Source organism: Penicillium odoratum, assembly GCF_028828045.1.
Source record: "Penicillium odoratum strain IBT 22623 chromosome Unknown utg000001l_segment0_segment0, whole genome shotgun sequence".
Classification (NCBI taxonomy): Eukaryota; Fungi; Ascomycota; class Eurotiomycetes; order Eurotiales; family Aspergillaceae; genus Penicillium; species Penicillium odoratum.
This window is the reverse complement of record NW_026643143.1, coordinates 1839821-1853279: the sequence shown is the minus strand read 5'-3', so window position 1 is coordinate 1853279 and position 13459 is coordinate 1839821. Positions and strand designations below refer to the sequence as shown.

At 49.8% G+C, this 13459-nt stretch overlaps 6 protein-coding genes across 6 annotated transcripts; 2 read left to right on the top strand and 4 right to left on the bottom strand.

The window, feature by feature from the left end:
• Positions 1-160: 160 nt before the first annotated feature.
• Positions 161-1639, top strand: N7520_000670 (adenosylhomocysteinase; the record flags this gene model as incomplete). Its single annotated transcript, XM_057134605.1, has 3 exons — positions 161-199; positions 279-411; positions 465-1639. 3 exons carry the CDS (start codon positions 161-163, stop codon positions 1637-1639), a joined length of 1347 nt encoding a protein of 448 aa, XP_057000541.1.
• Positions 1640-2936: 1297 nt separating this feature from the next.
• On the top strand, positions 2937-5488 carry N7520_000669 (uncharacterized protein; the record flags this gene model as incomplete). The annotated part of the gene is made up of 2 exons (XM_057134604.1): positions 2937-3723; positions 3777-5488. 2 exons carry the CDS (start codon positions 2937-2939, stop codon positions 5486-5488), a joined length of 2499 nt encoding a protein of 832 aa, XP_057000540.1.
• A 228-nt stretch (positions 5489-5716) lies between these two features.
• N7520_000668 (glycoside hydrolase family 154 protein) lies at positions 5717-7767 on the bottom strand (the record flags this gene model as incomplete). Its single annotated transcript, XM_057134603.1, has 3 exons — positions 5717-6879; positions 6929-7227; positions 7286-7767. 3 exons carry the CDS (start codon positions 7765-7767, stop codon positions 5717-5719), a joined length of 1944 nt encoding a protein of 647 aa, XP_057000539.1.
• A 241-nt stretch (positions 7768-8008) lies between these two features.
• N7520_000667 (Alpha-galactosidase alpha-n-acetylgalactosaminidase) lies at positions 8009-8988 on the bottom strand (the record flags this gene model as incomplete). The annotated part of the gene is made up of 2 exons (XM_057134602.1): positions 8009-8338; positions 8920-8988. 2 exons carry the CDS (start codon positions 8986-8988, stop codon positions 8009-8011), a joined length of 399 nt encoding a protein of 132 aa, XP_057000538.1.
• An 85-nt stretch (positions 8989-9073) lies between these two features.
• On the bottom strand, positions 9074-10136 carry N7520_000666 (uncharacterized protein; the record flags this gene model as incomplete). The annotated part of the gene is made up of 3 exons (XM_057134601.1): positions 9074-9247; positions 9298-9784; positions 9832-10136. 3 exons carry the CDS (start codon positions 10134-10136, stop codon positions 9074-9076), a joined length of 966 nt encoding a protein of 321 aa, XP_057000537.1.
• Positions 10137-10902: 766 nt separating this feature from the next.
• Positions 10903-13011, bottom strand: N7520_000665 (uncharacterized protein; the record flags this gene model as incomplete). The annotated part of the gene is made up of 1 exon (XM_057134600.1): positions 10903-13011. The coding sequence occupies one exon, from the start codon at positions 13009-13011 to the stop codon at positions 10903-10905; it is 2109 nt and encodes a 702-aa protein (XP_057000536.1).
• Positions 13012-13459: the final 448 nt, after the last annotated feature.

The following is a 13459-nucleotide window of genomic DNA, read 5'->3' as shown; positions in this document are numbered from 1 at the left end:
GCAGTCCCCTCCCTTTTATTCTCTTCTCTTTCCCTCTTCTCTTCTTCTATCCTCCATACTTCTCCCCTTTTTTGGTTCGTTTCTAATCAATTCACATTTTCTTCCTTCATTCAATTCTTGCTAATACCTTGACCACAGTTTTCTAATTCACACATACAAAATGGCTGCCCCCGCTCACAAGTTCAAGGTCGCTGACATCGTATGTATTTTCTGTCCTCCATTGTCCAATTTCTTTTTATCAATCTGTCCTTTTCATGAACTAACTTGCTATTATTTAGTCCCTGGCTGCCTTCGGTCGCCGGGAGATCGAGCTCTCCGAGGTTGAGATGCCCGGTCTCATGGCCATCCGTGAGAAGTACGGTGCTGACCAGCCCCTGGCCGGTGCCCGTATCGCCGGTTGTCTCCACATGAGTATGTTTTTACCCAAGACCCTTGCAGAAAATTCGATCTGACTTTCTCTCTAGCCATCCAGACCGCCGTCCTCATCGAGACCCTCACCCACCTCGGTGCTGAGGTCACCTGGACTTCCTGCAACATCTTCTCCACCCAGGACCACGCCGCTGCTGCCATCGCCGCTGCCGGTGTCCCTGTCTTCGCCTGGAAGGGTGAGACCGAGGAGGAGTACGAGTGGTGTCTCGAGCAGCAGCTCTCCGCCTTCAAGGATGGCAAGAAGCTCAACCTTATCCTCGATGACGGTGGTGACCTCACCTCCCTTGTCCACAAGAAGTTCCCCGAGCAGCTCGAGGGCTGCTACGGTGTCTCCGAGGAGACCACCACCGGTGTCCACCACCTTTACCGCATGCTGAAGGAGGGTACCCTCAAGGTCCCTGCCATCAACGTCAACGACTGTGTCACCAAGTCCAAGTTCGACAACCTGTACGGCTGCCGTGAGTCCCTCATCGACGGTATCAAGCGTGCCACCGATGTCATGATCGCTGGTAAGATTGGTGTCGTTGCCGGTTACGGTGATGTCGGTAAGGGTTGTGCCCAGGCCCTTCACTCCATGGGTGCTCGCGTTCTCGTCACTGAGGTCGACCCCATCAACGCCCTCCAGGCCGCTGTCCAGGGTTTCGAGGTCGTCACCATGGATGAGGCTGCTTCCATCGGTCAGATCTTCGTTACCACCACTGGTTGCCGTGACATCCTTGTTGGCCGCCACTTCGAGGCCATGCGCAACGACGCTATCGTTTGCAACATTGGTCACTTCGACATTGAGATTGACGTTGCCTGGTTGAAGGCCAACGCTCAGTCCGTCCAGAACATCAAGCCCCAGGTCGACCGTTACCTCCTCAACGGCAAGCACATCATCCTTCTTGCTGAGGGTCGTCTTGTCAACCTGGGTTGTGCCACTGGTCACTCTTCCTTCGTCATGTCCTGCTCCTTCTCCAACCAGGTCCTTGCCCAGATCGCTCTGTTCAAGGCCGAGGACAAGGCTTTCAGCGAGAAGTACATTGAGTTCGGCAGCCTGGGCAAGAAGCCCGTTGGTGTCTACGTCCTCCCCAAGCAGCTCGACGAGCAGGTCGCTCGCTGCCACTTGGCTCACGTCAACGTCAAGCTGACTGAGCTCACCCCCGTCCAGGCTGAGTACCTCGGCCTTGAGGTCGCTGGTCCCTTCAAGCCCGAGATCTACCGCTACTAAGCGATACGCAACCACACTTTTCTCAACTTTCTGAGCAAAAGCTATGATTCCAATTGCGTCCGATATTCCATTTCCTTTTGAGATATAGATTTTCAACATGATTCGACGATGTTACGATTGGCATTCGGGATTCTTTATCAACTTAGAATTCCTCAGTGGTTGTCCTTCAACGGCATAAAAAGTGGTGCTCCACAAACCTGGGCTATGTGCTTATTTTCGATTTTACTGGCGTGGGTTTGGACCGGGATGGTCTTGCATTCAACACTGCGTACCGGATGGGTTTTTTTCTTGATACCTGAAATTGTGTCGCCTGAGCTGTAGTAGCTGGCGCGCTTCATTTTAAATGAAACATAATAATGCTGTGTGCAAATATTTGCCTCGTCTATTCCTTTTTGTAAACATGTAAAATGGATCTAATCTTTCGCCAAGTTGGGGTATGGGCCTGTTTCAAGATGCTTGCATGATATCCTTGCACCCGATGATGCAGATACAGGGTTCAGATCTGTTGCTATCCAGCTAGGCACCCGTTGAGGCATTCAATGTTCTTCGTACAACCGCCATCTTCGTTCCAAAGCATGCTGGTGCCTGCTCTTGGTTCTCTGTTCACTAAAGCCATCTAACATCTACGATCTATTATGATTGAATATGAAATTCAATATTCTCTGGACGGAGCTGGACTCGAGCCTCGGATGTCGTAATCCGCCTGAACTCACCGATCAAGTATGAGGACTTAAGAGGTACATATGGATAGCCTCATTTGCATCAACTAAGTCCGGAGAGGTATGAGCCTTGTTTCACTAAGTGCCCTCAAATGAAGTCAGCACGATAAACAAGCAGCAATCAAAATGAAGTGGATCATCGTAGACCAATACTAACTCCAACCAGGTGGATAGGTACTTTTTCAGCTTTTTCCGCCCCCAATCACTAATCTCCTAGACCCTTGTACAGTTCCATGTACGATGCCCTGAACGGAAATAACATGCCCGAGATACATTCGAATGTTCACTAAAGGATGTGTATGATCATACCTGGACATATATGTAGCATAATCCAGGCCGGAAATCCAATATCAATCTATTTTAAACCAATTTTTCCATCTTTTCGAGCCCAGCTTTATTCCTCTCGCACCAGGAAAAAGATGGAGATTGTCAACGCCAAGAGCTGAACCAGGATCGAACCAGGATCTGCTGCACTAAGCTTGCGAAAAGATTTGGATAAGAAACTATTTTTAACCCTGGTCACTGCTACCAAAACATGCTTCGCAGCGCCCTTGGAATTTTCCTCGATCGTGCCCATCATGGCTGAGTCGCGCGAGTCACAGCGCTCTTTACTACCCGAAGAGGATCTGGTTACAGTGCGACCGCACCAATCATGGAATCCACTTGGCCGATCCTCTCCAGAGCCCGACTTTGCCTATGCGCTGGGCCTTTACGATACTCCTGCGCGCGAGAGCTTCTCCGAGGAAGTCCTCCGTGAAGTAGGACTCGGTATCCACAACGATATCGGTGAAACACTTCCTGTGCGAGAGAATCGCGAGTCTTGTATTTCTGAACAGAGTCAGCCCAGTCAACCAACCACCCCCGGTTGGTTGAAAACGCCGCAGGAGACAGCCAGCTCGACCCCGCACCTTCCTAGTTGTCCCAGCCGAAGCCAAGTACTACAGAGGCGATTTGGATGGGTTCCAGTTTCAATTTTTGTTTTGGCATTCTATGCAACGGTGTTTTCCGGTGTATACCTCGTTGTCGCAATTTGGAAACCGCGATGGTCGAATGTTGGCAGTGGTGCGCCGCTCGCGGCATCCACGGCAAATTTGCTGTGCGCCTTCTTTGCAAAGACAATTGAATTGGCGTATGTTACGATCTGTGTCGCATTCTTAGGCCAAGTGCTCAGTCGACGGGCTATGACCACGGAATCGCGCGGGATCAGTATTGCGGATATGAGTATGCGGGGGTGGATCATGCAGCCGGGATCGATGCTGGTGCATTGGGAAACGCTGCGATATTCAGCGCTGACATTTCTGGGCCTTATTGCATTGGTCGCGTCATTGGTAGCGATGCTCTATACCACAGCCGCGGAGGCTTTGGGTAAGTGCCGACGCAGCGTAAAAGGGCAACAGAGGAGCTAATGATTTCGGCAGTATCACCAAAGCTGACACTTGGACCCCTTCAAAACACTATCCTATGGGGCAAAGTGGCTGCTGCCTTCGGCAACAACGTTTACCTTGGCGAGAATTGCCAGACACCAATCCCGGTCGCGATGGATTGGGCGAGAAACACAACCTGTCTCCAAATAGAACACGTAGGACAAGCCTACCACAACTATCAGCAATGGATTGGTACATGGGCCGAGTTAGTGGCTGGTGGTAATGAGACGTCAGACCAGCTGGCCCTTCGACCAGCACCGACTGGCTCCATCTGGGACAACACAACTGTCACCGGGACGTGGATTGAAAAACAGAACATAACCGAGTTGTCAGAGAAGCATAAGCGCATGGTGAACAACATTACAATGGCTTTTCCACATGGTGGTGTCCCTTTAGCAGCCATGGATGCCAAGAACAATCTTCGTCAGCCACAACAAGCTTCTGGCGAGGGAAAATACAATATTGAAGCCTCGGTTCCTTCCCCTGCAGTCAATGTGCTTTGTGTGGGCATGAACAAATCAGAGCTGTCCCCGATCGTTTATTCCTCATGGCCAAATGCGCACTTCAATGCGACCACCTGGAGCGTTGATGGAGCAGACGATGTCCCACGGACCCCATCGTGGCTCAATAGCACAGTTGTTGATTCTATCTTTGGCTTCGGTGAGAAGTACGGTCAAAGACCACCGGTATTTGGCACATACCCCGAAGAATATAACACCATCGTCAACACAACAGGCCTCTGGCCTACCAACGCAATCTATCTTCTCGGGAAGCCATCCGCAGCCTACCCAGAATACGTGATGTGCGCAATCCGGGCAAAATTAACAGGCGTCTGCTCGACCCGTTACAATGCAGAATCCAGCGGAGCTTTCCTCAGTACACACTGTGAGGATGAGTCAAATACCCTCCAATATAACCGCAAGGACCCTGCCTTCGTTGAGGGTTTTTGGTCCGGGGACTGGAAGAATGTTGCCAGCGAATGGGCTAACGCTTTGAGTCTCGGATCAGGCATTACAACTTCCGAGGCCAGTAACGAGCGCCTAATTATGCAGATGATGCCAGCATACAACAATATCACAGATACCTACAGCCTAAATCCCTCCCTACCATCAATTGGAGAGGCACTAGCCGTCATGGCCGGCTGCACGCTCATTCTCAGCACGCAGAATACTCCCTTTGTGCAAGGATGGAATTATACTAACACGACAAATGAAATGCTTGACACCCCCTTGTACCAGCATTTTGATGCAACTCTACAAGCAGTTGGATATGCCTCAGGAGGCACGGAGAAATGGCAAGGCGTATTTTATATCATCCTGATTTTTGCATTCGTTACGAGTGCCGTATGCCTGGTCTTCATGATTATCGAAGCCCGTGGACACCAAATCACGGACTTTACGGAACCACAAAATCTCTTTGCACTCGCCATGAATAGCCCACAGAGCTCCCTCCTTCGAGGTGCTTGTGGCTGTGGTCCTGTTGGACGCCAGATGAAGGAGCGCTGGTTCATTGGGATGCAGGAGAACGATGAGCATTATTATATTCGCGCAAAAGCAGATGAAGCCACTCCTGACGTGGCCTCAACGGGATACTCGAGGCTTGAACAGATGGAGACGGACGATTCGGGGCTTAAGTCTGTCAGCCCCGCTGTCAATGAATTTAGGAGGATTTCGAAGCGGAGCTCTTGGTTGGGGAAGTTTTATTAGTATTTCTGATGTCTATGTAATCCATCTTATTGACCTTTCCAGCTTTTTGACCTTTCATGTGATGTGAATATTCTTGCTGCACAGTGTGGATACTACATTCCAAGTGTTGGTTATACCTAATTTGTACTTGATGATTGCGATTTTAGATCCGAATATACCGTTTGAATTTCGAAGCCATATGTTTCCAATACTATGCATAACAGATTTTCCAATTTCAAAGTCCATGGTTTAAGCCTCATTTCCCATTCTCTTGATTAACCACTCCGGAATACTGGGCTTTTGCTCCCACATAGACTTCCAGCCTCGAGACCTGGTAGGCAACGCATAAATTGCAGAAACAAACCAACTCTCTTGACCAGCAGCCACATCGACAGCCAACGAGGGTAGTAATGTACGGCCGTGGATTAAATTCGAGTTTGGATCTGCAAGCACAATTCGCCCAGAGCGCCCAACTTCGGAATTGAAAAGCTCAGTAATTCCCACAGCACCAACTGAAGAAACTACCAAAGCACTGCTACCACTGAGCACCGTACCTTCATTCTCCTTACTATCCTCCAACGTCCCCAACATCCTCCCATTATCACTTCGGCATCCATAAATCGCGAAAGCGCCTTCAGATGTCTTCAACGCACGTCCAGTCCGCACACGATGCGCCCGCAGATGCCAATTCGGGGTTTCCGTAGACGGCGGAACGAGAATCGTCTCCACATCCACATCATCCCAAGGCTTCCACCCCGAAACAAGAATAGGAGTCCCATCCGCACCTTCCGGAAACTCGAATCGAGCATCAATTGCTACTCGTCTCGTCTTCCACACCTCGCCAGCGGCATCATCACACAACGCAATCATACTATCAGGGGCATACTGCTCCAACTCATAGGCGCCCGTTGGAACCGAGTACCCAAACGCAGCGCTATACGCGAATTTTCCATATTTTGCCTGTGTTCCCCGCATGGCATAGTGACACGCCTGTCCCGATGAGAGCAAAAACGAGTGTCCACCCCGTCGGACGATGATATGTTTCGGGTACGTGAGTGCCTTGATCTCTGGTAGTGCGTTCGGGTACTCCTCTTCTTGTTCAGCCCAGAAGGGATGAGAGTCTGGGAGAGCGAGCGCCAAGAAAGAGAGGCAGCACCAGTAGGGAGAGCCCGGTGAGTTATAGTTCTCAGTTAGGTATGGATTTGCATAGCAGAAGCCCAGATTTAGTGTCCCGTCACTGTTGAAGATGTCTTCTTTTGTAGACCACCATCGGAAGTTGCGGAGTAGGAGACCTTTGACCATGCCCCAGGTTAATTGGGGAGGAAGATCCACATCAGCGTAGGCTAATGCACCCCAGAAACCGGCCATTGCGAACCGGTATGTCATTGAGCGACCGAAGGGGATTGCGCTGCCTGGATCAAATTAATTTTGCATAATCAAAAGATATAGATCTGGACCTACCATCGGAAGCGAAGTAGTGCACAAAATCCAAAGCGAATTCCTTTGAACGCTGTCGATATCGCTCTGCACGCTCGGGATCAAAGTCTCCCGCCAGCTTCGCATACAGCAGCTGTAGAAATTGAATAGCGAATGAACCAGAGTAATAATCCATCTGATGATGACTCTTAGGTCCATCGTTGCTCCACCCTCCACCAACATGAAACGTATCTAGATGATCCATATCCGCCTCAATACGCGAGTGAGAGTACTCGGCACCATTAGTCTTTAATCCCAGATTAGCGAAAACCCGGAACCAGAGCCTATCATAAACCCATTAGCATCGGCATCACAGATAATCATATTCCGAATATTACAAACCAGTTAGTATTCGGCATCTCCAACCCATTAATACTTCTCAACCACCCACCGACATTACTTCTCTCCTTTTCACTAAGCGGTTCCCAAAAAACATGCGGCGCAACAGCTAGTGCAAATCCAAGCGGACACATCTCCACCATTCGCTGATCGGAATTCTCCAAATCACCCCAATACTCGGGACTAGCTGGATCACAGCCATTGATAATGCCTGTTCGCCAGCGTGTAGCTTCGGTGTAGTCATAGTCTCCTGCTAATAGGGATGCAAGGCCCCATAGTGGACGGGCGAAGCCTTCGAATTGTGCGCCACCCTCATCGAAGCGGGTTGCTGTGGAGCCAATTTTAACGCGGGTTTGATCGGGTGTGAAAAGGGGGAGGAGGGGGTTTAAAATAGATGTACAGGCTGATTGAAAGTCTTTTTTTGTTTTGAAGGGGTTGGTGCTGAAGGGTTGGGTGGGTGTTTTGCCGTTGGCGTGGAGGGACATTGCTTGAGAACTGTGTACTTCAAATGTTTAAGTCGTTTTCAGATCAAGTGCAATGGTTTTAGTTTGATGGATCGATTGCGGGGTTCTATATAGGAGATATGATTTTGATTTAGCCGATCATTTTGCCGGAACATGGGGGATTAACTATAGTGTGGGGGTATCAGTATCGGCTTAGTCGCCGACGTCAGGGGATAAAGACAGGATTGCAAATTTATTGGCCAAGTCAATTGCTTGTTTTGGTCTAGCTGAGAACTAGAGCTCTTGTTTGGTGTGTAGCTACTTCCAATGATAAATTTCCCTTTACCCGGCCAAGACTCTTTGCCCCCCATATATCTCGGACTGCATAGGAGCGATCAGATGACAGCCCCAGGACACTCGACAACGTAACCTTTACAGTAGTCACATCTGTCATCTCACTGAGAACCAATATCAAGACCCTCCCACCGGTCAATGGACCAGCCCACACCTGCGTACTTCTGTCAGTGCTCAAATCTGGAAGATACCTCACAGCTTCACCAAGAGAGTCCTGCGAGATAGCAATGAATTCTTTGTTTTTCAACACCTCAAGACTCTCATCCGCGAGGGTTTGCAATTATCAGAGGGGATTTCAAAGCAGCCCAAAATGTCATGTGTGTTTGTTGTTCGTGCAAGGTCATGTTCCCGTTGCCAATCTCCAGCATGTCCATATCAGCCCACGCCCCAGGCTTCTGGAATGGGCTGAGCTCTCTCATTTTTCGAATGATTGTCAGCAAGCTGCAGCCAGCGTAGCCAACATCCATACGGTATGCTGTTTTACACTGTCCACTCCGTTAGTACCGTTAGTACCTGGTCTATCAATTTGAAGGAACGAACTCACAGCGCAGTCTTTTCCAGTATCACTAAAACATATGTGATATCCCCGGACATCCGATATGATTGGCTGATCTCTGATATGGATGTTTTATTAGTGGTAATACACGAGAACAGACCAACTTTGATCGATACTAACCGTCCGCCCAGTACCAGGGAAACTGATGTCCCCATTGGCAGATAGAATAGAAGATACTCCGACCAGTGCCTCTTAGTGCATCTCTCATTGCGCAAACTGAGCCTGAGGGCTTTCAGTATTCGCTTCGAATCCTCCACAATTGTCGTATTTCAGATAGTCCACACCCCACTCGGCATAGGTTGCAGCATCGAGCTACTCGTAGCCCCAGGAACCCGGATAGAATCCACAGTCATATATTATGTCTAGGTTAGTTTGAAATTCAATAAATGGCTGGAGATGTTTTCTTGATTTACCCGGCGTCGCTGTAGATCCCTGGTTTTAGCCCTTTTCCATGCACGAAATCGGCAATCCCGGCCACTCCATCCGGAAACTTTCTCCGAGGTTCTTTACACCATATAGCACGTCCTCCTCAACGTTTAGTTGTAGATGCTCGACCGTGCCAACCATACTACCAACGATAGACCATGAGGAAGGGCCGCGACCCCGGCCAATCTATTAAAGTTAGTCCCGTAAAAGAGCGAAATCAAGGATTCAATGCTCACAGTTTCAAATGCAATGATAACCAAGGCCTGTAGATTGTCCACAGAAAAAGTCTCTGTACTATCAAGGATCACCTTCTGTCGGCTTTTCTCTGCAATTTTAGATTTTGTTTCCTCATCCTGTAGAAGTTCATTCCGGCAAAAACGAATACAGACAGCAATTATCGCATGAAGAACGCATGTGATTCGTGGACGCTCCTCTGCCAGCTGCATACGCTGCCGGAAATTTTCCATATGAAGGATTGGGATCCAGGGGTGGATACTGATACAGTAGAGATCAACCAGCTCGCTCATGATCGCGGCCGGTAAAATTCCGGTTGAGTCGCTACTAGGATTGACAAGAAGAGAAGGTGAATCCACAAGGTCAACGCGTGGTCGCTTGACTGGATGCACATCCGATTCCTCAGCTGGCCGCTTTGTGTCAGTTATTTCAGACCCAACCGAGAGCAAAGCCGATTTGAGTTCTTCTCGTCGCTTCTCTAGGTCTGGACTTGAGGATGGTCGCTTGAGTGATTTGGGAGCGCGGCGTTGGGACACAATGTTTGCCACATCTGCTGCCAGATCATCTCTTGGCCGAGGAACATGTTCTCCAGCGTTCGTCGACAGAGTTGGTCAACCGCGCCTGCACGAAGACCTGGCTTCATGTTCCGATCGTCGTAAACACAAGAGACATTAAAACGTATGCATTGCGAGCAGGGTTGAGCACGATTGCACTTGGCCTTCTTCTTGCGACATAACTGGCAAGCCGGGATATCCTCGTCCGGTTTAGATGTCTCCTGCTGTTCATTATCATTGGTCTCGGTGGCAGTGGCACTTGGGCCATTGTTGGATTTTGGCGCCATCGTGAGATCTCGAATGCGGGGGTTTCTGCCAGAGGATAGAATGGCGCATAGCGTGGAATTCGACGCACTCCTAAGTGTATGAAGCTCAACGTAAGGGCTGAAATGACAAATCTCCCCGCAGTGATCATGAGATTTCGACTGGGGAAACCCCGAGGCCCCATTAGGTTACGACAAGCTTGACGCATGTACGCGCATGCTTTCAAACTTTCTGCATAAATGTGGGGTTATGGAGTTAATCAATAACTGGGCACCGTTCAACACAGTGTAAGAAGACCGGAGGAAAGGCTGGAGACTCCGACATTCAATCCACACGGGTTTTCACCCAACTGGGCGCGTGCAAGGGTTTACAAGGGGAAGATCCAAGTCGAAGCTACAAATGCAAGGGGAATTAGGAGTCAAGTTAATAGAGGCAACCAAGTACCATAAATTGAAAGGAAATATGTACAGCGCAAAAACCAGTCAACCAAAGCTCAATCAGCACGAGAGCAAGATAGTCAACTAGAACACGCAGGTATAGACAATAGGGAAGGAGAAACTGTGACCGCTAAAATAGTGCTCGCACACAGAGGCAAAAGACGGGATAAATGCAAGGGAGATGCAAGAAGAAGATGCGACCGACAAGGAAACTTTTACAAGACACCAACAACCAATACGCCATGCAAGGAACGAACAAGGATAAGACCAGGGAGAAAGAGATGGCAGAGAAGGTTTGAGAGAATGTAGATCAGATGGAAGGAGTGTAGAGATGATATTGGTGCAGAAATGCTCAGCGTTCAGCATGGAGGTTGAGCCAGCTCATATCTGAATTGTAGGTTCCGGACGGTGCAAGCTCATCAATATTATCCGGTACGATGACGCTGGATTTTCGGGCATTGGATTGGCGTGCATAGGATTGCGAGTTTGTCGCCGGAAGGTTTGTGTTGCTTGCACCGTAGTAACTGTTGCTGTAATTGCTGCTGGTCGGGCGTCCTAGCCAGCTGCTGTGAGCTGCTCCAGTCCAGTTTGTATCGTGCGGGTCATCGTCCGAGCAAATGCTGACCGAATCGGCACTTGAAATTCGCGCGGATTGACTTTCGGGGATGACTAGGCTACGCCCAGTATGCCCTCCGACTTCTGTTGTGGGACTTCCACTATTGACTTGGCCGAGTGGCTTTGGTTTATCGAGGAATCCGAAATCTAATGGAGCAAGGTTGGACATGGGCCACGCGCTGCTACCACGGTAATCTGATTTAGTGTATGTGGAGCTGATAGTGGAGCGATCTCCAGCAAAATTCGACGCGCGATTGTCATCAAAGTATTTGCCCCATCCCTCATCGGTGGTTCGATCTCCAGGCTTGTTTCCAGGGCTGGAGATGGCCTCGACAGCGGAAGCGATGGCGGCAGACCGGTCTGAATCGTCCGAGTACATACTTGATGGGGCTAATCCACTAGACGGGATAGGTGATAAACTCTGTTTGCCCAATCCATATCCATAAGTCTGGTTGGGGGCCCTCAAGGCTTTCTCTCCAGCATACTTGCCCGATATGATAGCAAGGGAATCATCCGACATAGAGGCGACAGGAACAGGGCTCTTTGCCATCGGGTAGGCTCTTTCGGCCAAGGGTTCTATGCCCTGGTCTTGGAAACTGAGGCGGTCTTTGCCGGCTTCCTTTCCTTTGCCTGTTGGATTTTGCTTCTCCCTTGTGCGGCGGAGGAAAATGAGAATGGCAACCAGGATGACGATGGCACCACATACTCCGCCAAGAGTGGCACCAATGATCACGCCGACACGTTCACCGGAATCGCCGGAGGCAGCAGCAGTAGCAGTAGGGGATGAAGATGGAGTGGTCGAAACTGTGGAAAATGTGGAAGAGGCCATCGCAGTGGATGTACTAGATGAAGTAGTGGTTGTGTGTAAAACCTTCTGCGTACCACTACCGTAAAACAACTCCGTTGTATTGATCCAGCTATTGGCCGTTTGATTGAAGATGGACACCGAATTGTTTCCGCTGCCGCTGGTGATGACAACCAGGTTATCACTGCTTTGGGCAATTGCGTAATCGGATCGTGACGTGGTTGGGGCATTCTTGCTGTCATACGAGGGATAGTTGCTTAAACTCCGCTTTGAGGAGGATCCTACAACAGTGGCTGCCTGAGCAATTCCATCCTTGATAATTTCGTAGCTGGTGATCGTATTCGGCGACGCTTCCAAGTCAAAGTCTTCCAAGATCTTGTTCCCATCGTCATCGCTCAGGATGGCGAAGCGGCCGGTTTCTGACGCGAGCTCGCTTGAAACCGTAGCTCCAGAAGCTACCCAACCCATACTTCCATTTGAAAAGATGTAAACATCTGTCGTGGACGAATAGCCACCAATCAAGGCGATTGTTGATTCGTTCCAGTTTAGAAGCATCGGGTCAAGTGCTGCGGGGGCACCCTGATTGCTCATCGAGTCTACCGTATAGGGATATGTAGTGTATATCAGATAGGTCGATTGCGAAGCGCCGCTGTAGCCTTGCTCCCCGCCATACATCAGAATAGTACCTGCATCCTCGAAGTAGCCGACGCCATGGCCCAGCCGATCAGTATAGGGGGACGAGCCAGAAGCCAAATTCAACCATTCCTGGTCCTGATATGAATACCGCTGTAGTCCAAAGTAGGATGAGTTGCCGGTCCCGCCGACTACGTAGAATGCCAGGTCGTCTTTATTGCCGTCAATCGCGGCAGTGACACATGCGGCGCCAGTAACGTTCATGCCCGGTGGTAAAGTGCTCCAAGAAGTTGTGTTTTGTGCCAGCGAAAGTGACGCAAATCCATACGGAGAATAGACGTAGAGAGTGTTGTTGTAGACTGCGGAGCAATGCCCGTCCAAGCTCATAGGGGGTTCAGGCACAGTCATGTTGAAGAGATCGATGATACCAGACCAGAAGAAAAGAATGCGGGAGACCAGCCGGCAAGGTCAGTCAGGCCAAATGATAGAGAATGAACGATGACTACCAGAGCACTATCTCATCACGGCCGGTGGGGGGGGGCTTTTAGGAGCAATATGCCAGCATCCGGGAGATCTGCTTCGCAAGAATGTGTCGGGATCGGTTCCGAAGATGCGGAGCTGGTATGCGGGAGAAGCGGGAGAAGACCACGCTGAGCCGATGATGCAGGATTTTGGCCAAAGAAAAGGAATAACTCGAGGTTGAGAAGTGAATCGCGATATCGAACGAAGGTGGGAAAGGTCGGGAGGCTGGTCAAGTCGAGTCCGACGTGTCGGACAAGGAGCGAGCGAATTTCGACACGTCGCGAAAGAATGAAGCTGAAGAAGTAAAAAAGACAAGACAAGACAAGACAAGACA